The 20727-nt window shown below is 57.5% G+C and overlaps 1 protein-coding gene across 1 annotated transcript in view; it reads right to left on the reverse strand.

Annotated features, from left to right (window-relative positions):
* LOC308345045 (solute carrier family 22 member 1-like) overlaps window positions 1-16703 on the reverse strand; it is a 29399-nt gene extending 12696 nt beyond the window's left edge. The window contains exons 1-7 of the mRNA XM_080806974.1: window positions 16140-16703; window positions 10768-10871; window positions 8661-8815; window positions 6864-7032; window positions 5457-5571; window positions 4917-5023; window positions 1861-2075 (exon numbers count right to left, since the gene is read on the reverse strand). Coding sequence (XP_080663100.1) covers window positions 1861-2075; window positions 4917-5023; window positions 5457-5571; window positions 6864-7032; window positions 8661-8815; window positions 10768-10871; window positions 16140-16550 — 1276 coding nt within the window. The 5' untranslated portion in view covers window positions 16551-16703. The remainder of the gene's footprint in view (window positions 1-1860; window positions 2076-4916; window positions 5024-5456; window positions 5572-6863; window positions 7033-8660; window positions 8816-10767; window positions 10872-16139) is intronic.
* Between the last annotated feature and the right edge of the window lie 4024 nt (window positions 16704-20727).

Raw genomic sequence — 20727 nt, forward strand, 5'->3', positions numbered from 1 at the left:
AGGGTCCCCAGAGGGAGGACACGGTGGCCTTAGGAACGGGCTCCCCACCGGGTCCCACTCAGTCTCCCAGCCCCCTGCTGTTCACCACCTTGTTGTGGGAGCCAAACCAGATCATGGATACCCCCAGCCTCCTGAAGAGAAAAGAAGAGGAAGTTCACTCAGACGGGATCTACAGGGAGGGCCTTGCGTATACACTCTGGGGTCTTTAATCTAGTGAGCAGCTCTGCTGTCCTGTTTCCTATCGGCACTGGGGGCACCTCTCCCTTCAGCAGCCAGAGGGACTGTGGGGAGCATCCCTGCCCAAAGCCCCCAGTGCTTCCTTCCATATGGGGGACACCGTCCAAGGCTGCCTGCTGCTAACTCCCACCTCTGTCCCCCAGGTCCCGCCCTGCTCTCCCAATTTCAGGCACGGGGCTTCTGGCCGCTCCTTGAGTGCTCAGCTCGACCCTCCTCGGTGGTCCTCCCACTTCCATCCTCCCGCCCGGAAGCACATTCCCCAGATGGTGACGTGGCTCATTCCCCTCATTCAGGTCTGCCGAGGCCGCCCTGACCACCGCACAAAGGGTTAACGCCCACCATGCTTCACCTGCACTTTTTCCCTCTAGAACGTGAACTCTGTGAAGCAGGAACTTTCTCTGCTTCGCTTATGGCTGTGACCCCAGGGTCGGGATGTGCGCTGGCCGCACAGAAGGCACTTGCAATATTTCCTGGAGGAGGGAGTGAGTGTTTATCATCTCACGTGACAAGGACTCGGTAGAGGCAAGTGGAGAGGGTGGGGTGGGGGGAGAGACCTTGGCGGGGGGGATGAGACCAGAGAGCACGGTGCCTGGGTTCTGTCCTGATGATAACTGACAATCTAAGATCTTGGTTCCTTCTCTACCCCCATTGCTGTTACTTAAACAAAGAAACAAACAACTTCCCATTTGTCTTTGCAGGATCCCAGAAATAGGGAGATGGGGACGATGGTGGATAAAATCTATTTCAGACGGACCCTGCTCCTTTCCCAGACCTCGCCGTTCTTTCCATGCAAGGAGGAAGAAGAAAACTGAGTTGTCTTTTTATTTTCAGCCTGATCCATACAGCCTGGTTCTTGAGAAAACAGTTTTCAGGAAACGCTTCCCACAGTACCCTCTCTGTAAAAGCTTCCCGAAACAGCTCCTTTAACCCACACGGGCAGAGCACAAGCAACACAAACTGAGGAAATGGCAAATCCGCCTTGTGCTTCTGCAACCATCTTCCCAAACATAACAACTAGGAAAGGCAGTTTGTGTACTCAAACCGAAACGGACCAAAGTCATTCTGCTTTGGATTATCCTGGGTCATAAGAATGATGGACGAAAACACACGGCCCGCCAGAAAGGCTGGTGTCCAAAAGACTGGCAATACCCAGTGTTGGCGAGGGTGTAGACCAGTTGGAATGCTCAGGCATCGTCGGTGGGAGTGTGCGTTGGTCCAGCCGTTTTGGAAACCTGCCTGTATCCACTTCGAGCTGCATATATACCACACCTGACCCAGCAAACGCACTCACAGATTTGTACCCGAGGGAAAGGAGAGTCTAGGCCCATAAAGAGACATGTGCCCGAGTGTTCCCTACAGCTTATACCCCGGGAGGCAGACGCTTGAAAACCACACAGGTGTCAGTCAACGGTGGGACAGGTAAGTAGCGTGACACTTGTCATTTACTCATCATGTGTATGTTATACCAATTTAAAATTAAAACACACACACACACAGCTGTAGACTAGGGTAACACCCTGACTTTGTCTTTGTTCTCGTTCGAGGGGCATATCCAGGAGCCGAAACACTGTTCCATGGTTCGATAATACGATCATCTAGAGAATGAGGGAACACCCGACTCACCGTGGGAGATAAAGATCATGACGACGCAGGCTGTCCCCGCCACCAGATTGGACACCACCAACGGGCGGATGAGGCCGAAGCGGTCAATGGTGGTGAGGATGACGAAGGCCGCCGGGAATTCAACCAGAGCCGAGTACAGGAAGTCCAGGTGGAGGTTCCCGCCCGTGGCGCCCACGTGCATGATGAGGCCCTGGTAGAGTACAGAGCTCGTGAACCTGAGCACAGAGGAGAAGCAGAGGCTCAGAACGAGGCTCCTGTCTGTGGGATGGGGGAGGGTTCGGAGTCTGGCCACCGGAGAGGAACGGGTGTCGCTCGATCTAGAACGTCCTGGAGTGACATGAGAAGAGGGGATAAAAGTCAGGAAGGGTGTCCTAGAGGGGCCATCGGTGAGAGGCTCTCTCAGGATTGATGTGATGTCATGATTTCTGGGGTACAACTCCGTGTCCTAGAGCCAGCAAACGAGGACCCTGAGGCCACGGCAGCTACAGGGGGGTGGGCGGAGGGTACCAGGAGTGAGCAGGTTCAGCAATCAGACGCTGTATGAGCTGTGTGATCTTGAGGAACCTAACTAAGCCCTGTCTGCCTCAGTTCCCTCATCAGTAAATGCAACAAATGGATTAAGCTCTTCTGAGAACACTCAGACACAGTCCCATCCTGTCCCAGCACCCAGATTCAGCCAGAGCATCCTTTCCCAGTGGGAAGCCCCTTGTTCCACCCTGACAAAGGGACAGCAGACTTGTCCTGACCACAGATGTGTAAGACTTAGCGGCCAGCCCTCATTTAGAGAGGCTGTGTCCCACTCCAGTGGCCCCCACAGATCAGGTTCGCCCTCCACAGAACGGTGACAAAAGACGCATGGATGAGCTATTTCTCTCCACAGCCCTCTCTTCACCCCTTCCCTGTCCCACACTGAGTGCCTGGAGTGATTCCTGGCACATAGAAATCACTCGCTAAAGATGAGTGATTACTGGTGTCATCATCGTCATCGTCCCAAGGTCAAGTCCACAGAGCACAGCAGAGCAGACGCCAGCCAAGTCTTTCCGGCGGCACAGTGGTGCTGTCATTAACAGCACGCCCCCCCCTCCTCCACCCTGCAGCCGGCCGCAGGACCCCTCCATCCGCATTCCAGGGAGGAGTAGCAGGGGTACCGAATATGGCTCAGACACTGACAGGGACTGGCTAATTCACTCCGGAAGGTTTTAGAGAGTCCCATGGGTTGTTTTTTGGTGACATTACGTAATTTTGGAGGATAGAAACATTTGATCATTATATTGGTATTTACAGTATGAGAAGAGATTTTGGTTGATAAGAAGTTGCGCTCTTGTCCCAGCATGTAAATTGCCTCTTGGCTCTAAAACAGATCACAACTGATATTTCTCATCAATATACTCCCTTGTTTGATACAACTGCACACCAAGAAACATTGTGATGCTCTTGTTTCTAGTCCCGAATCATTCCTAACTTCCGAGGGGCTCACCATGCCCTCCCTTTGTCCCAGTTAAGTGGGAAGAGTCACCTATTACCAATAAAGAGATTGCTTTAAAAGAAAGGAATGTCTAAGCTTGGCTTCCCGGTCAAAAACCAGTTAACAAGTGTGCAGTGCTGCCATCTTTCGGCAGAGCCCATGAATTGCATGTACATGTTAAAACAGCCGTCCGTGGGACTAGACACATTCTACAAAGCCCTTTACACAAGTTATCTCATGAAACTGCCAACATGCCGGCGAGGGAGGTCCTGCCCTGATCCCCATTTGCTGATGAGGAAGCTGAGCCATAGAGAGAAGCGGGCGCTGTCTGGAGTCACAGGGCTGGAAAGGGCTGGGAGGGGAGGAGCGGGTGGAAGGAAGGCCAGTAGGAGGGGGGTCCAGGGTTGGCTCATGGTAGGCCATGGAAAGGGATTTGGTTTTATCCTCAGTGGGTTAGGAAGCCAGCGGAGGGTGTAGACAGGGGAGTTCTGCAGAGCAGAATGTGCAGGGGAGTGGGTGCAGGAGTGTGAGAGTCGAGAGGACAAAGCACACCCCTCCCCCCCCCAGAAGAGTGCATTAGGGGATGGCAGTGGGGGCAGTGAGTGGAGAGGGGAGGAGGGAAGGGGGGGGACAGAAGTGCACGGGGCAGCTGGGTGTTTGCAGAGGCTCCTGGGACCATCGTGCGGCTGGCTGCAGGACTCTGGGGCCAGCACAGGGACACACACGTGACTGGTAGGGGCAAAGGGAGGGCACGGTCAGCCTGGCTGGCATCTCTTGCACCACGGATGGGTTCTATGGAACTGTGGTCATTCATTTGACTGTCAGTGAATATTTGCCAGGTTACCATATACCAGGCGTCATGCTATTAGCTTGGACCCTTGGTTCTAGTAAAATATTCCTGGAAGCAGAAACGATTGTACAAGGAGCAGAGTGGCTCCAGATGAAGGGGGAGCCCCAGGGGTTGGGGGAGTGACTGCTAAGAACCACCCGCACCTCAAGGACAAAGCCTGGGGGGTGGGGAGACTGCCAGATGTCCTCTGAAGGAACAGGGTGGGGGACTGCAAGAGAGCAGCCTGGAGAGGGGTGCAGACCCCGGGGGTGGGCCGGGGTACAAGGGTGAGGCCCTATGTGGGAGTGAGTCTTGTAATCAGTGGGCGGTAAAGGCACAGCCCTGCCATGCAGGGTCTCTAAAGTGCCAAGATGTGAGGAAGGGCTCTGCATCTTTGGAAGCATCAAGAGCCACCGAAATCTCACCCATTTCCATTGACAACAGACAAGTCAAGACATGTCTGTTCCCAGAAGACAGACCCGGGAGAGGGGCGGCAGCCCTGGGATCCCGCCACCTTACTTCACTCATCTTGCTGTTGACCCCGCCCACGTCACACACTCTTCTTACTGGAAGGCTGTCTTTCCCCCATTACTCCATCCTCAAGGGAGAAATAAAGATGTCTTTCTACGAGCTCAGTGACTGCTTGTAATTCATTTAAAAACTCCTTTTCCGCCTGCATTGTTCCACTGCCTTTAACTCAGATCCCAGGGCTCGGGCAAGCACCCTGATTCTGTGTGGGGGGAGGCCCAGAAGGTCCCTTACCACAGGTACATCAGAATAAGGGTGTGCTTCCTCAGGCGCGGCGTGCTGAACAGGTCTGCAAAAGAGGGGCTCAGCTTTTCGGTGGCATCCTCTTCGAGAGAGAGCATCTAGGAGGGAGGAAGAGCATCAGCGGCGTCCAAGCTCAGGGGAGCGGAAGAAGCCCTCAGAGCGCCCCCCCACTCCTGTGCTCAGCGCTCATCACCCCAAATCCTTCCAGGGCCTTCCCGCTCCTCAAGGCAGCCCCAGAAGCATTTTCTAAATCACCCGGGGCACCTGGGTGGCTCAGTGGATTAAGCATCTGCCTTCAGCTCAGGTCAGGATCTCAGGGTGCTGGGATCGAGCCCCATGTCAGGCTCCCTGTGCAGTGAGGAGTCTGCTTCTCCCTCTCCCACTGCTCCTACCTCCGCTGGTGCCCCTCCTCTTCTTGCTCACTCTCTCTCTCAAATAAATAAATAAAATCTCTAAAAAATAAGTAAATAAATAAATCATAAACCCAACCCAAGGTTCAGTGATGTGAGAAACCGCTTGCTACTTTGTCACCTTGAGATCAGGGAGAGGCGATTTCCCGTTCTTCTGGGCAATGTGGTCAATTATCTTTATCACTTGAGTGTTCCTCTTCTGTGACAACAACCACCGGGGAGACTCGGGCACGCACCTGTGGACACGGATTGTCACTACGTGTGGGCACCTCCAGAGTGCATCTGATGCGAAGGCCTGATGGGAGCGAGGCCATGGCTCTGAGAAACCAACCCTCCTCGCTTCGGGACTGTAATTCCTCAAGCAACTAGTGGACGAGGGTCTGGGGCCATCCTGTGCCAGCCCAGGGATCCACAAAGGAGCTCTGTGGGTGGGGCCCTCACACTCTCAGTGCCACCTGCTAAGATTTAGGGGCAAAGAGGGAATGGCTGCTTTCCTCTGTGGCCTTCATGTCACGGAGCAGGGGTCCCACTCTCCGCAAGCCACTGGCCGCCCTCGTCCCCCTGGAAACTCCTGGTACAAATCAATGCTCCGTGTGCTCCCTGACCCTTGTGGGACAGCAGGGGGTCTCTGCGTCATACAAGGGCAGTTGAACGGGACCCAAAATATCTCCCAAACCACATAAATAGATAGTATGTGGTCATTTCAAACTGGGTAAGGATGTGACAACGTGAAGATTGGGAATCTCTGGCATGAGGTCTTCTGGAAACACTCAGGCTGAGGCCCACACTGCGGGGCCAGCGAGACTCAGCCCGGGCATCCCGCCCCACGGGGGAGCCCCGGATTTCATCCTGATGGGGAGAGAGCAGACTCGTCCTGATCACAGGTATACGGCTCTTCGCGGCGAGCCCTGGTTTAGAGACTGGGTCTACTTCGGCACTACCCACGGTAATTTGTCCTTAGACTGGTGATGAGGGGTGTTAGGATGAGGTATTTCTCCCCGCAGCCCCCTCCACACCCCTTCCCTGCCCCACAATCAAAACTTAAAACTCATCTGTCCAGCTGTCTATGCCTTGGGACCCTGCCAAAGGCTGTCTACTAGTAAGATTAATACCTCATGGGACTGGTTTGTCTCACAATGGCTGAATGCACACATTCCCCAGGAACTCTCAATCACTCATTCATTCACTCACTCATTCATTCATCCATTCATTCAACGAACAGCAAATGACTACTCTGTGGCTAGGTGGCTTCTTATCTGACTTGAAGCGTTGCCCCTCTCTCTAGGGGGATGCAAATTCGAAGAGTTTCTGTTTGAGGGTAGCTCCCCCACATAATGGGGTCATCCTGTAATATTAGAACACCCCAAATGGCACAAAGGGCGGGAGTAGCCCTGTGCCTGAGTGACAGGTCACCGTGGCCACTGGAGGATGGCCCATGTGGCCGCCGAGGTCACCAGGCAGTCGGAGTTCACCGAGCGTGGTCCCGGGGGTGGAGAGAGAGCAGGGCCCCCGTGGAGGACCCGCGTACCAGTAGTAGAGCAGGAAGAGGAAGGTGGGCAGGGAGATGGCCAGCTGGAGCCACCGCCAGTGAGGGATGACGTAGGCCAGCCCGGAGAGCAGCACGAGCCCCACCGTGAAGGCCGTCTGGTAGAGGATGGCCACCGTTCGCCGGTAGCCCAGGCCCACGAACTCTGTGACTGAAACAGGACATGAGTCACCACCAGGGCTCCTGCGCTCCCCGTGGCCTCCTTCCCTCCGGGCGAGCCCCCACACCTTGCCCACCTCCCCCTGCCTGTCCCCAGCTCCTTCCCCTCGTCCGCTGATGCTCCCCAGCTCAAGGTCCCTGAGACACGCCTGGCTGTCAGTCCCCGCTTCTCTCCAGCTCTTCCTTTTTTAATCCCCCCTTTTGCTTCTCTCCAGCTCTTCCTTTTTTAATCCCCCCTTTTGCCGTCTATACCGTCCTTCGGATGCTTCCGGGCTCAGTCTGCCTGAACACGGGCCCCTGCCTCCTCCCCAGAGCTTTGCCCCGGCAAGCTCCAGACTGTGCTGCGACATTTTTCACGGCCCCGGGGCTGTAATTCACTTAACAAGCATCTCTGGGTGCCCACCAGGGACCCGGCACCTCTCCAGGCGTCCGGGGCATGTCCTCAGCAGAGTTGTGCCCTTACAACCCCACATCTTCATGAGAGACGGCAGAGGGCACACCCAGCAAATGAGCAAATCACGTGCCAGTCCAGAACACACTTTGTGCCCCGGGGGGACGGGAAGTTAACTGGTGGGAGAGGATCGGGAGCTGGAGAGGGAAGGGGTTGCAGTGTTTCAGACAGCAAAGCAGGGGGGTGAACCTCAAGGGGGAAATTCCAGGCAGAGGCAACCGAGGATGAGGATCTCCAGGAAAAGGCGGAACCTGCGGCCATCCTGGGGGCCCCGTGCAGAGGCTGGCCTGGGCTGCATGTGGAGCAGAGCCCATGCCCAGAGCGGCAATATTTTCCCACGCCCACTGCTGAGTTGAGACAAGGGACCCACATGGAAGTGAAGCGATGGTGTTGGCCTGGGTCCAGGGGCAGGAACAGAGAAGAGATGGTGGCCCCGGGTGTGCTATGAAAGGAAAGCCAGCGGCAGGACCCCTGAGGGGCCAGAAGCAGGAGTAGAGAAGCAGGGGCCATGCTGACTGCCAGACAGCGGGCTGGGGTGGGGGTCTGCAGGTGGAGCACATTTGGGGACGGGGAGGACAAAGTCCTGGGTCCTGCCACGCTGAGGGATGGGGAGAAGAGAAGCCAATAAGGGAGACCAGTGAGTCACCAGCAGAGGCCCAGGGAGTATGTGACCTACAAGCCTTCTGGGGAAGGAAGGGAGGGAGGGAGGGAACAAGGGAGGAAGGAAGGTGGGAGGGAGGGGATGTGGGAAGGAGGGAAGGTGGGAGGGAAGGAAGGTGAGAGTGGGGGTATGTGGAAGGGAGGGAGCGGGGAGGGAGGAGGGTCAGAAGGTGGGTGGAAGGGAAGGGGGACGGAAGGAAGGTGAGAAGGAGGGAGGGTGAGAGGGAGGAGGGAGGGAAGGTGAGGCAGACAAAGGGAAAGGAAGGGGAGGGAAGGAGAGAGGAGGGAGGGAACGTGAGAGGAAGAGAAGCAGGAGAGGAGGGAGGGAGGGAGGGAGGCCGCCCCCGCGTAGCGCCCTGCCCGGTCCGACGGGCAGTCCCATACAACTAGAGCTAGCACAGTTTCTCTAGACCCTGCGAATGTACCCTCTCCCCCTAAATCCCACCTCCACCTTTGGCTCCACCCCCTTCCGCTTGCCCGGTGGGAAGGCGTCCCAGTGGGACACTTACTCAGGATGTAGCCGGCCGTCCAGCTGCCCTTGCTGACCAGCCCCTGCAGCAGGCGGAAGAGCAGCAGAGACGTGTAGTCCGGCGCCACAGCCGTGAGGACACCCGAGATGGCACCGATGAGGGTGGTGGCCAAGAGACATAACTTCCGGCCAAACCTTCAGAGGCAAGGAGACAGGGAAGTGGGGGTGAGTGTTGAGTATCTGGGGTCCAATGGGCACCAAGCGACAGTGAGGGTCTTGATGGGGAAGCATGTGTCACTGTGTCCTGAGGGACTGCCCCCCGACCCAAGGGCCCAAATGTGTGGTCCTCAGGGAGCAGGGGCCCTTTTGAGGTTCATTAATGCACTGCAAGGAGGAAGCCAGGATCCCGATGCTCTCAGGCATGTGGCATCTCAGCCAGGGGGGGTTGCTCCCCTGGGGGCTCTGCAGGTCCCCACGTGTGCCCCCTCTCATCGCCCAGCAGACTGTGTTATTATTAACATGCTAGCCTGATCAGTGGCCTCAAAAACTTTTCCAGGAAAATATTCAGTTCTCATGGTATAACAGTTGAGGATTATTTCCCTTTCCTTTCTTCATGAATGAAACGGGCAAATCACTTGCTAACTCTTCATCCCGGTGGGGAGCTTCATTGACTCCGTTTTTCCGACCTGATCCCACACTCCAGCGGCTACTCGAGGAAGCAGTGGGCCAACCTCCTGTGTGGTCACACACCCGACCTGGTCCCCACCCCCACATCTCCTCACACACCCGACCCGGTCCCCACCCCCACATCTCCTCACACACCCGACCCGGTCCCTACCTCCACATCTCCTCACACACCCGACCCGGTCCCCACCCCGACATCTCCTCACACACCCGACCCGGTCCCCACCCCCACATCTCCTCACACACCCGACCCGGTCCCTACCTCCACATCTCCTCACACACCCGACCTGGTCCCTATCCCCACATCTCCCTACCCCCACATCTCCCCACCCTGCTACCTCTGCGTTCGCTGCCCCCTGCCTCCTAGACTCCAGCCTGGGCCCAACATCCCCTACTCCTTGCCCCTCGCCTCCAGCCCCATGCTCCTGCCCAGCTCGGCCCCCACACCAGCGAGTAAACATCCTCATCCTGCACTAATGTGGAAACCTCCCGTTGGACGCGCACACCCATCACCCCCGAATAATCAGAACTAATGTCGTCTGCGTCCACCTCCATCTGTGCCTCCGACCAAAGGCTGCCCCACCTGCTCCTTGGGACCGAGCCCTTCTGCTGCCCCGTTGGTTCCTCAAGCCCTCCATGGTGCGGTCACCCCCGTCCTGGACCCTTTGCCTGTCCCCTGTCCTTCCCACCCCACTTGCCTTACAGAGTTGTCCACACACGCAAACTCTACTTCCTCCTCTCTCGCTTCTCCTCAGCCTTCCCCCGACACCATCCTTGTCCCTGGTGGTCGTGGGGTGCCTTGTCCACAGATTCGGGCCACTCCTCCCGTCTTGTGTTCTATAGCTCCGCCCTATGCTGGGACAGTGGGTGTCTTTCTACCTCCTTGTCGTTTCCTCTACATCTCCTTTGCCAGCAACTCCTTCCCTAACAACCTCTATACACTCGCTGCTTATCTCAACCATGGTGGACAGCTTTAAATACCAGCTCCTGCTGACAAATCCCAAATGTTTATCTCTAGCACAAACCGCTCTTCTGAGCACAACTCACGTACCCAACTCCCTATCTTTTCTTTGCCTCCTGGGCTACGCTTAGCACAGGACCAAACTCGGGATGGCTTCCCCCTCCCCTTCCCCCACAACTGAAGCCTTTTTCTAACCCCCTCTGTCCCTACCCTCACCTCACCCATGTGCTGCATGTGTACACCTTGGCTTTGTCTCCGTCTTCTCTCAGCCCACCACCCAACTATACAATATGCATGAGTCTTGACCCCCCAAATCCATCCTGAATCCCCACACTTACTCCATCTTGCTACCCTCCCCCACTCCAAAGCTCTAGCTACCAGGCCTCTCTCCATCAGCATCTGCGGTAGGTTTCAACCAGCCAGACGCTCCCACCACGGTCCCCTGTGATCCATTCTCCTCACGGCATTGCCGCTGCATTCAGTCAGTTTGGCCTTTACGTACCGGTCTGCAATGTAGCCGACACCCAGAGAGCCCAGGAAGAAGCCCAGGTTAACGCAGGACTGAAAGAGGTCCACCTTCCAAGAGTCGTCACACACCAGGTTAAACTGCGGGTCACGCCGTGGTCGGAGGGGCCGGAAACACAAGACAATGTGTAAGTCCAAGTGTCCCTTCCGTCCTCTCTCCAGACAAAATCAGTGTTTACCCTGAAGTGTGATAGCCCCAAGGGTTTCTCATCACTTTTTTCTTACCACATTTTCATAAGACAAATTTCAGGTTTCCGGTGAATCTCACCTGCTACCACTATATCCCTAGTATCTTTGTTTTACCCTCACCACTGTCAAGAGCTTTGACCCTGGCCATCAGTTATTGAAAGACAACATGGCCAGCAGATGAGTCTTCTAAAAAGAAGTATAGCACAGCAATTTCCTAAAGACAGAAATGTAGCCAAATAAATAGCACACGTTTTCCGGAACTGGTCAAAAGCCCTTGATTAAGTACCTGTTAATTATATATTTAATTATGTGAAGTCCACCGATGATCCTGGAGATTCTGTCATGGGGGTGTGGCCATGAGTGGCCCCGGGAGGGGCTGAGCAAAGACACTTGGGCAAGAAGCCAGGCTTGGTGGGAGCAGTGTGGGCGCTGGGGTCCTGTGCTCGGGACCCAGGGTGGCCGGAGACTCAGACGGAACACTGCACCCAGAGCCAGGGAGGGGAGGGACAGGGCAGGAGGGAGCCAGGGGCAAAGGCAGGACAGACCCACCTGGGGAAGGGGTCTGTTGAGTTTTAGGGGAAGCCGCACTGCAGGGGGCACACACCTGGGCACTGAGAACCCCGAGGAGGAGGAGGAGGAGGAGGAAGAGGAGGAAGCGGCATCCCACTTCTTCACTGGGACGCAGAGAAGGTAGAAGCAAGGTGTGGAGCTCCACGGCTGGGGCCCTCACATCGTCCCCATTCTTGGCACAGCCCTGGGGCACACCCTTCCTCTCTCCCTGTCTCTGTCCTACTCTAAGTACTTCGGATTCATGGCTCCCTCTACCAGATGACGCTGGGCGATGTGTGACGGTAAGAAAGTCACTTCGCCACTGCGGGCCTCAGTTTCCCAGTCTGAACCATGTGTATTGCGCCTGTCCTGTTCCACTCACAGAGTTGGGAAGAGAGTTCTGTTGAGCACAGAAGAGGAGGAGTCCTGTGAACAGGGTTTAGGTAAATAACAAATACTTTACCCTTTAGAATAGAGGTCTGACTATACCCCACTGCCCACAAATATTTCGGGTGCTGGTTAAAGCCAGCCCCTTCCCCCCACCCCCAGTCCCGGGCCCTGGGGTCGACCATTAAGGGCCCCAGGGCTCTGGGCTCCGGCAGCCTGGGGGTCCCTCTGACCGGCTGCTTACTTCCTTGACATGAGCACTTTTCAATATAAAATGTGGGTAGCACTCTGGGTTACCACTTGACTTTCAGAAATGAATCCCAAGTCTGTCCTGTGACCTGCTACCCCCGCCTGCACCCCAGGGTTGGCTCCTGGGAGTGGCTCAGCTCTGGGAGGCACCACAGGCTACCACTCAGCACCGTGGGCTTTCCCTCTACCAAACCCAAACATTCACTCTCTTTGGCTGAAAGCACAGCGTCCCCGCAGAGCTTCTGCCGTCTTCCGTCTTCCCGGCCTGCCGTGGGCCCTGCCGTTAGGAAATGGAGGGACCGATCGCTCTTGGGTGTTATCTGGCTGTCCCAGGGTCTGCCTCTCCAACCGCCCAACTGTCTTCTCGTAGCCTCTACCCACCTGTCCAAGACCACATCCCGCTTACACTGCATTGGGCACCAGTTTGTGTCTTTTTTTCTAATCTTGGTCATGAGCATGTCTGTAAGGTGTCCCTGCCCCCCTTCCTCAGATGCCCAGGGTGCCATCTTGTCCCCCAGACTGTGCAGAAGCCAGGGCGCTCACGGAGCCGGAGGAAGGGGCATCTGGCCTTGCCTGTGGAGATCTCTGTCCCCCACGAGGCTCAGGGTCTGTGTCTAGGGTCACCTTTCATGCCTCGTGCCTCCCCAACTCACACCCAACCACTGCCCCCCAGCACATCTGTGCATACCTGGAAGACAGGCCCAGCCCCCAGGAAAGCCTAGGGTGGTGTGGAGTGGGGGGCGCTGGATGGGTCGCTGCTCCCACTGGGGTTTCGCCAGGGCTAGGGCCTGGGGTCTCAGACACAGTCCGTGTTCTCCAAGCTCGTCTGATCACGAGAATCCCCCAGAGTCCTTGTCAGAACACAGACCGCTGTGCATCCGGTCTCAGCAGATCTCAGGCCAGAAGCCAGGAGATCTCTAGGATGACATGAGTTTGGGAACGGTGACAGAGCCCTCCCGTGACCTGAGGCTGAGCCCTTTCTCCGGCTCACACTCACAGGCCGGGGAAGACGGAGCTAACCAGCCAGGAGGGGGGCCCCAGCCCACTGCGGGGCTGCAGCTGGAAGGGCAGGGGACTCAGAAGTCAGGGAACGTGCGCGTTCCTTCCCCAGATGGAGCCCCAGGCCCCATCCCGAGCTCGGAAGGGCAGCGCCGCTGGGATGTGCAAAAGGGCTGCTTCAGCATCCCCCCTCAAGCAGGTTCCAACGTCCAAGGCGAGGCTGAGTTAAAGATTATTCCTACAGAAAGGAATCACGAAGGCAAAGCCCCTGAGAATAAGCTGCAGCACAGTAGGAGAAACAGAGGTGAAGGCGGGTTTAAAGGCGTGGGGGTGGGGGGGCTGCAGAGGGCTCCTGCCCTCTCCCACCCTAGCGTCCAGCACACCCCCACCGCCTGGCGCACTGCACACTCCGTCTGTGAATGAGCGTGCCAGGAGCCCCTCAGTCCTTGCCAGTGCTTAGATCTAGGGTCTCCTGGGAGCCCAGCTGGGCTGCCGCAGACTGTCACTGTTTCTGGAGCTCTTTCGGTCCCCTTGCGTGTCTGACCCTCCCCCTCCCGCTGCCCCTCCTTGTCTGCTGCCCCACCCCTCCCGGCCACCACCCTGACGGGCTTCTCCGAAGCCCCAACCCCTCCTTCTCCTGTGGTCCAGGCTCAGGCTCAGTTGCCCTGCTCACCCCCCTCCCACCAAGAACCCTCAGGCAAGTTGGGGCCCTTCCCCCCAGCCCAGGCCAGGCCTGTGTCTCTTCTGGGGACACACCCCGCAACCAGACAGTTCCCAATGTTCCGCTAGGACTGTCTTGTTCCTCTGCAGAAACCAGACCGAACTTCCTCGTCTGGCATGAAGGCAAAGTCACCAGGCTTAGGAAAAAAAATCCAGTGTGCCTGGTACAATCTGAATTTCAGATAAACAACACATTTTTTATGTGTGTGTAAGTGTGTCTTCGTGCAACATTTGTATTCCTGCCTCAGTTATCAGCATCAAACATTGTGTAACATCTGGGACATAATTATCTTAAAAAATTGTTTATTTCTTTCCACAGTTTGGCGACCGTGGCCATTGCTGCTATAAACATTGGGGTACAGACGGCCCTTCTTTTCACTACATCTGTATCTTTGGGGTCAATACCCAGTAGTGCAATTGCAGGGTCATAGGGAAGCTCTATTTTTAATTTCTCGAGGAATCTCCACACTGTTCTCCAAAGTGGCTGCGCCAACTTGCATTCCCACCAACAGTGTAAGAGGGTTCCCCTTTCTCCACATCCTCTCCAACACACATTGTTTCCTGTCTTGCTAATTTTGGCCATTCTAACTGGTGTAAGGTGGTATCTCAATGTGGTTTTAATTTGAATCAACGGATGAATGGATAAGGAAGATGTGGTCCATATACACTACGGAGTATTATGCCTCCATCAGAAAGGACGAATACCCAACTTTTGTAGCAACATGGACAGGACTGGAAGAGATGATGCTGAGTGAAATAAGTCAAGCAGAGAGAGTCAAGTATCATATGGTTTCACGTATTTGTGGAGCATAAGAAATAATCTGGAGGACAAAGGTAGATGGAGAGGAGAAGGGAGTTGAGGGAAATTGGAAGGGGAGGTGAACCATGAGAGACTATGGACTCTGAAAAACAACCTGAGGGTTTCGAAGGGGCGGGGGGTGGGAGGTCGGGGGAACCAGGTGGTGGGTATTAGGGAGGGCACGGATTGCATGGAGCACTGGGTGTGGTGCAAAAACAATGAATACTGTTACGCTGAAAAGAAATAAAAAATTTAAAAAAAATTGTTTATCATTTATCTGAAATTCAAATTTAACTCGGTGTCCTGCATTTTTTCTGGCAACCTTCCATAAGGACTCTGCACTCCGGCGGAGAGGGCGGGGTCACCACCCTTCACCCCCACGCTCCTCCCCAGAGCCCTGAATTCGAATCAGCGTTAACAACTCATTGTTTCCGAATTAGCACATGCTGTCACCAGAGGAACGCTTGGACACCAGGTGTTCATGCGTTTTCAGGTAAAGCAACACTTGCATCTGTTCCTCCTGAAAGGGAAACTCCTGTTCTGTCCCCTTCCCAGTCCAACCCCCGCTGCAGGGACCTGATCAGGCCAGAGGAGAGGACACAGCCCCTTCCTCTGTAAGAGCCTTGGCTGTGTTGACGCCAAAACCACTCAGTTGCCTTCGGTTTCAGGTAAGCACCCAAACCAAGCTTTGCTAACAGAGCGCCTCTGCATAGCTTCTGGTCTGCGGCTTCAACAACCAACCTTGATGCCAATTTCCAAGGGCCCACGCTTGGCAACACTTTCAAAAAGATCCACAAAGGAAAAAAATATCTGGTGGCCTTTGACTAAAATATTCTCGAGGCACAATACAGAAAGGACCCACTGAACTCTGCAAGCGAGGCCTTTTGACCCCATTACCCCCTCCTGCAGGCCAGGAGTGGGGCCGCCACCCACAGCTGAACCCACTGACCCTGTCGGAAGCGGATATACCTGTACCTCCGTGACGCTGCGTAACATCCTCAGGGATGCCCAGCGGATCTGGGGCACGGCCGGGACTGAAACAGTCTGACTCCGACTTCCAAACCACCCCAGCGGGCCCGTAGCTGTCACACGAGTGATGGAGGGGGACCCACCATTCTAACGGCACCCCAAGTGAATTCTACAGGCTCTTGGAGAAGCCAGTGGGGCAGAAAGAAGAGGAAACTGTCTCCCCGTAGACCCGTGTTCAACAATCCAGTCTGGCTTGCAAAGGGCTCCCCGACCTCCACCTGCCCCTCTAGCGCCCAGCGCCCGTAGGGGACCAGACGGTGGAAGGACGCAGAGTGCCCAGCACAGAGCCAGAAGTGTCCTAAATGCTCAGTGGGTAGGACTCTCCTCCCTCTAACCTGATGTGAAACCGAACCCCCTAGGATTTGTTGTGTGTTTCCTCCCTGCTCCTAAAACCCACCTGCTCCCCCAGACCCAGGGCCTGCCCTTACCTCGGTCACGATGGACGAGCCAGCCGTGTCATATACCCAGCCATGCCGACAGGGCCCCAGCGGCAGGTGACTCCTATTGGTGGCCAGGCCAGCCAGCGGGTCCACGCAGCTGAGGCCGCTCTGGTTCCAGTCCACCTCGTAGCCGCGGCAGTGACGGGGGAAGGCCTCGCCGGCGGCCCCCGGGCCGGGCACCGTGTAGTTCAGCTCCTTCTCCAGGCTCCAGCCGCATCGCCGGCTCAGCTCGGCCACCCCGGGGCTCAGGCAGCGGTGATCCGGGGTGAAAGCCAGGAAGACGATGCCCACGTAGATGGGGGCAAAGGCAGCTGAGAGCAGGCACAGGGTCAGGAAGGCTTGCTTCTGGAACCAGCCAAACTCGCCGACCTGCTCCAGAACATCATCCACGGTGAGCATAACGGGGCCAGCACCTTCATTGCCTTGGCCAGACTGCCTGGGCTGCCCGGATGGCCGGGGTCAAAGTTCCGTGCGCACTTCTGGGCCGTGGGCTGGTTGGAGAGCACACCGCTGTCCGAGCATGCTCGGCCTGGAAGCCGACCAACTGGGAGCAATCTCTCACCCCTGCAGCCTGTGTCGGGCAAGGGCGGAAGGCAGGAGCGTGACCGGCCACATGGCTTGTCTGGGAAGCAAGTCAACTAGGTAGAGGTTCGAATTCTCTGGAGTCAGAGCTCCCTCCCAGAGACGAGAGAGGGAGAGGCCCCTGGGTAACCCGCCCTCCTCCGCTCCCCCCTACCCCAGGTCTCTGCAGGGCTCCTCCAGAGAGATTACCTAGTCCAACACTTCTTCTTATAACCCCCCACCCCCCGGGCTGAATCAAAGACAGCAAACTGACCCTGGACAGCAGCGGAGTCTGCATAATCAGGCAGCTCGCACTCCCACTCGCTTGCCGGCCTGAGGCCCCCACGCGGAGCCCCCCACCCCTGCTGTGCCCCTGGTCACGAGCACCCCTCTGCTGAGCACGGGTCCCGTTTGCTGCGGAGGGCTCTGCAGGCTGGCATCCTGTGGGAAAGGGAGCAGTGAACGAGCACGGCCAAGGACCCAGCCGTCAGCCAGGTCAACCCTCGACGGCCGGTGACAAGGGCCATCGACCGCCGATTCAGGGCTCCGACATGGGTTCCCGAACCCCTCGCAACGGCCTTTGCGGGAGGTGCTATCCCTCTCTCCACTGCACAGCTGGGAAAACAGAGGCTTAGGGAGCTAGCGGCAACTTCCCAAGTTCACACCGTCATTGAACTTGAACCTTACTCTGCTCTGGAGCAACATGCCTTAATTTATTAACCTGCCCTCGGGTCGGCAACTCACGCGTTAGCGCTTTCGCTCCCTCGACAAAAACCTGAGGGGTCCCTCTGCATCTCAAGCAGCACCAGGCCCTGGGACACTGACACGGGCAGCCCCTACCCCCACGCGGCTCGCAGTTTGGGGGTGGGCAGAGACTCACAAAGGGATGGCTTAGGCAGAGGGCTCTAGGGGAGCCCCCCCCAGCCGGCCCCTCAGCTTTGCTGTGCCCCTAACCTCTAGTGACAGCATGGTGGGGCTGGACGGCGGCGGGGGGGGGGGTGGACAAGCAGAAGGTGAGGAAAGGCAGGAAGGGTGTGGTGGGCAGGGAGGGGAAGGTGGCCCCCGATGAGTCTGCCCCCGGGTGCTCGCCTCCTGAGACTGGCTTGTCCCCGTGAAATCCCACAAACGTGGCCACGCTCTTGTGGGATTACATCACGTCCAGTGGAACAGCCGCCCTGCTGGGCCTCCGTCCCCCCACTGCTGGCTTTGCCGGAGCACGTGGCCCTGTTGGGGAGTCCACAGGGACATGGGGCGCCCCGGCCGACGGAGACCCTCGGGCCTACAGAGCAGGGACTATGTGGGCTCAGAAGCGGATCTTTCCCCAGACTGTGGAGGGTCCAACTGCACTGCGGCCGCCCTCCTGCCCCCCAGAAACCGGAGACAAGAGCGCGTGGCCTTCCGCGGCTAGTGTCGTGGCCATGTGGCAGCGCGGCAGTACCGGGAAGAGATACCATGGGCTCCTGGGAGCAGCGTCTTCACTGTGGGCGGCGCCACGGGCTGAACAGGGAAGCAGCCTGTGGCTCTCTGGCTGGCCGGTCCTTCAGCCTGGGCACGTGGTGAGGGGGAGCCAGGCCCCCCAAACAAGCCCATTTCCCCATATCCTCACCCCGGCATGGGACAGCCCGCTTTCCAGAACCCCGTGGGACTCCACCGGCATCATCATCTGATCATTTCCCGGGCAGCTCCCAGCTGCTGGCTTGTAAGACCACCCGACACGCGGGATGCTGGGTCCAGGGGGCCGTCTGGGCACAGGGCGGGACCCCAGGAGCCTCGACTGGAGCTGCTGACAGAGGACATCAACATGCCGTCAGACAGGAAATACCTTCTCCGAGCCCCCATCTCCACCCTAGGAGGACACAGACAAGGACAGGTCGCTCCTCCCGCACCCATGAGAGGCAGGTAGTGATGCTCCCAGTGCCAGGGGTGCCCTTGTGTTTCTGGACTCTGGGAGCTGGGAGCCGGCCTCCAGCCCGGGGCTCTCCCGGGTGCTTTGGCACAAAGCAGGGACCACCTCAGGGGGGTGCGGCTCTGAAGTCCCCCTGCCTCCTGGGGCTGCTGCCAGAGGGCGGAGCGCTGGCTGGGAGGGCGGGAAGGAGGAGGGCGGGGCAAACCCCCCCCAGAGCAGGACCTCCCACGCTCCAAGCTGAAGGGCAGCTCTTCCTACTGGCGGGAGATCATAGGGAATGTGTCCAGGTCTCTGCCCCGGTTCCTGGCACAGAACTCCTGAAACTCTTGTAATTTCCTGGGTGACAGGAGTGTCCTTCGTTCTAATGAGGTGACTCCAGATGGCTCCTGGATGGTTCCCGGTCACAGGACTGACCTCGCCATGCACAGAAGTTTGGAACTTTCAGGCCGCCCTGTTCTCTTGAGGAGGAAGAGCGGAAGACGGAGCTCGTGGTCCCCGCCGAGCCTGCACGACGGAGCCTCTCGAAGAACCCCAAGAGTGCAGGGCCTGGAGAGCGGCCTGGCTGGTGAACACGCCCACACAGGAAGGAGGGCGCGCCCCAGCCCCACGGCCACAGACGCTCCCGTGCCTGGGACCGTCCCAGTGCTGGCCCTGCCTACCTCTTGGTCTGGCTCTTCCGCTGTTCCTTTGTCATATCCTTCCACAAACGGGTAAATCTACGTGTTTCCCTGAATCCTGCAAGCCGGGTTGGCAAACCAGTGGGGAACAGGTCATAGAACCCGATTTGCATCCAGGTCGGACAGAATTATGGGTCACCTGGGGACCGACGATTTGCAACTGGCATCTGACGTGGGGGACAGTCTCATGGGACCGAGCCCTTCTCCTGGGGGGACTGATGCAAGCAGAGTTGCTAGGTGTGAGGGGAAATCCCACATGTTTGGTGACCAGAAGCGAAATGCGCTGAGTAGCAAGGGAGCACACAGGAGAGGGGAGAGCTGGGTTTTCCCTCCACAGGAAGAAAAACAAGTGGCTTTTTGTAACACAGATGCACTGGCTCCCCTCACACAGGTGTTCTGCCACGGAAGAAGCCGGGAGCAAAGGGCCTGCTTCCAACACATCCCGCAGCAGAAGCAAGGCCCCTCCCTGCCCCCACCTCCCCAGCGTCCCCTCTCAGGGGAGAAAGCAGCCTCCCTGGGTCTGGGCAAGGGCCTGGCACGCCCTCGGGGAGGAGAAGCAACAGAGGACCAACGGACCACCGTGCCCCCCACCCCGCGGGCGGCCCGCCTGCACGCTCCCCTCGGCACCATGGCTGTCCCAGGCTCCAGCCCTGGGTTTGTAGGTCCCTCTCTGTGCTGCCAGGAAGGGACCACCATGTCCTCTCCTCACAGCCTTCCACCCCCAGCACCTTCTCCCGGACAGCACCTTTCTTTTAAGGGCCTTAAGGACAGCTCAAGTGCACGGAGGAGTCTGGAAACCTCCAGAAATGAGGAACCAGCATGGGAGCCACGGGGAGGCTCGACTGCGTCATCAAAGGCGTTGGCTTCCTCCGCGACCACAGGCTCCTCCCTGATGTCAGGGCCCCTCTGATGACTCTGCGTTCCCCACGCCAAATCCACTGACGCAGGAGGCCGCCGGCAGGATGCTGCGCCCCCGGGCTCAGCCAGACGGCCAGAGGGAGGGGCCTCCTGTCTCCACCTCCCCCTCCAGGCTCTGGGACCGTCCTGACCCAGTGGCCCGTGTGTGCCTGGCGTGCCCATGACCATCTTCTTGTCTCCATCCGTCCCACACACATATCAAATGCGAGCCACCTGGCGTATTCCTTCTTACTCTCCTGCCTCGAGAGCCCGGAGGATGGAGTGTTCACGGGTGTGACCAGCCGGCTGGGGTCCAGGAAGCACGGACTGGTCAGCACAGGCGAGTGGGGTTAGGAGCCAAGGCCATCTGCTGGACTCAGTTCTCAGCTCTGTTCCCAACCGGGCGCGGGCAGCCCAGTCCCAGAAGCCTGCACCCATGTCTTCAAGGTATCTGGGTCCAAGCCTGGGCCACGAGAACCCGCTTGGCTCTCAGTGACCCACCCACCCTATCCCCACAAAGGAGCCCGCAAAACCA

The sequence above is a fragment of the Martes martes genome (assembly GCF_963455335.1).
Source record: "Martes martes genome assembly, chromosome: 6".
Classification (NCBI taxonomy): domain Eukaryota; kingdom Metazoa; phylum Chordata; class Mammalia; order Carnivora; family Mustelidae; genus Martes; species Martes martes.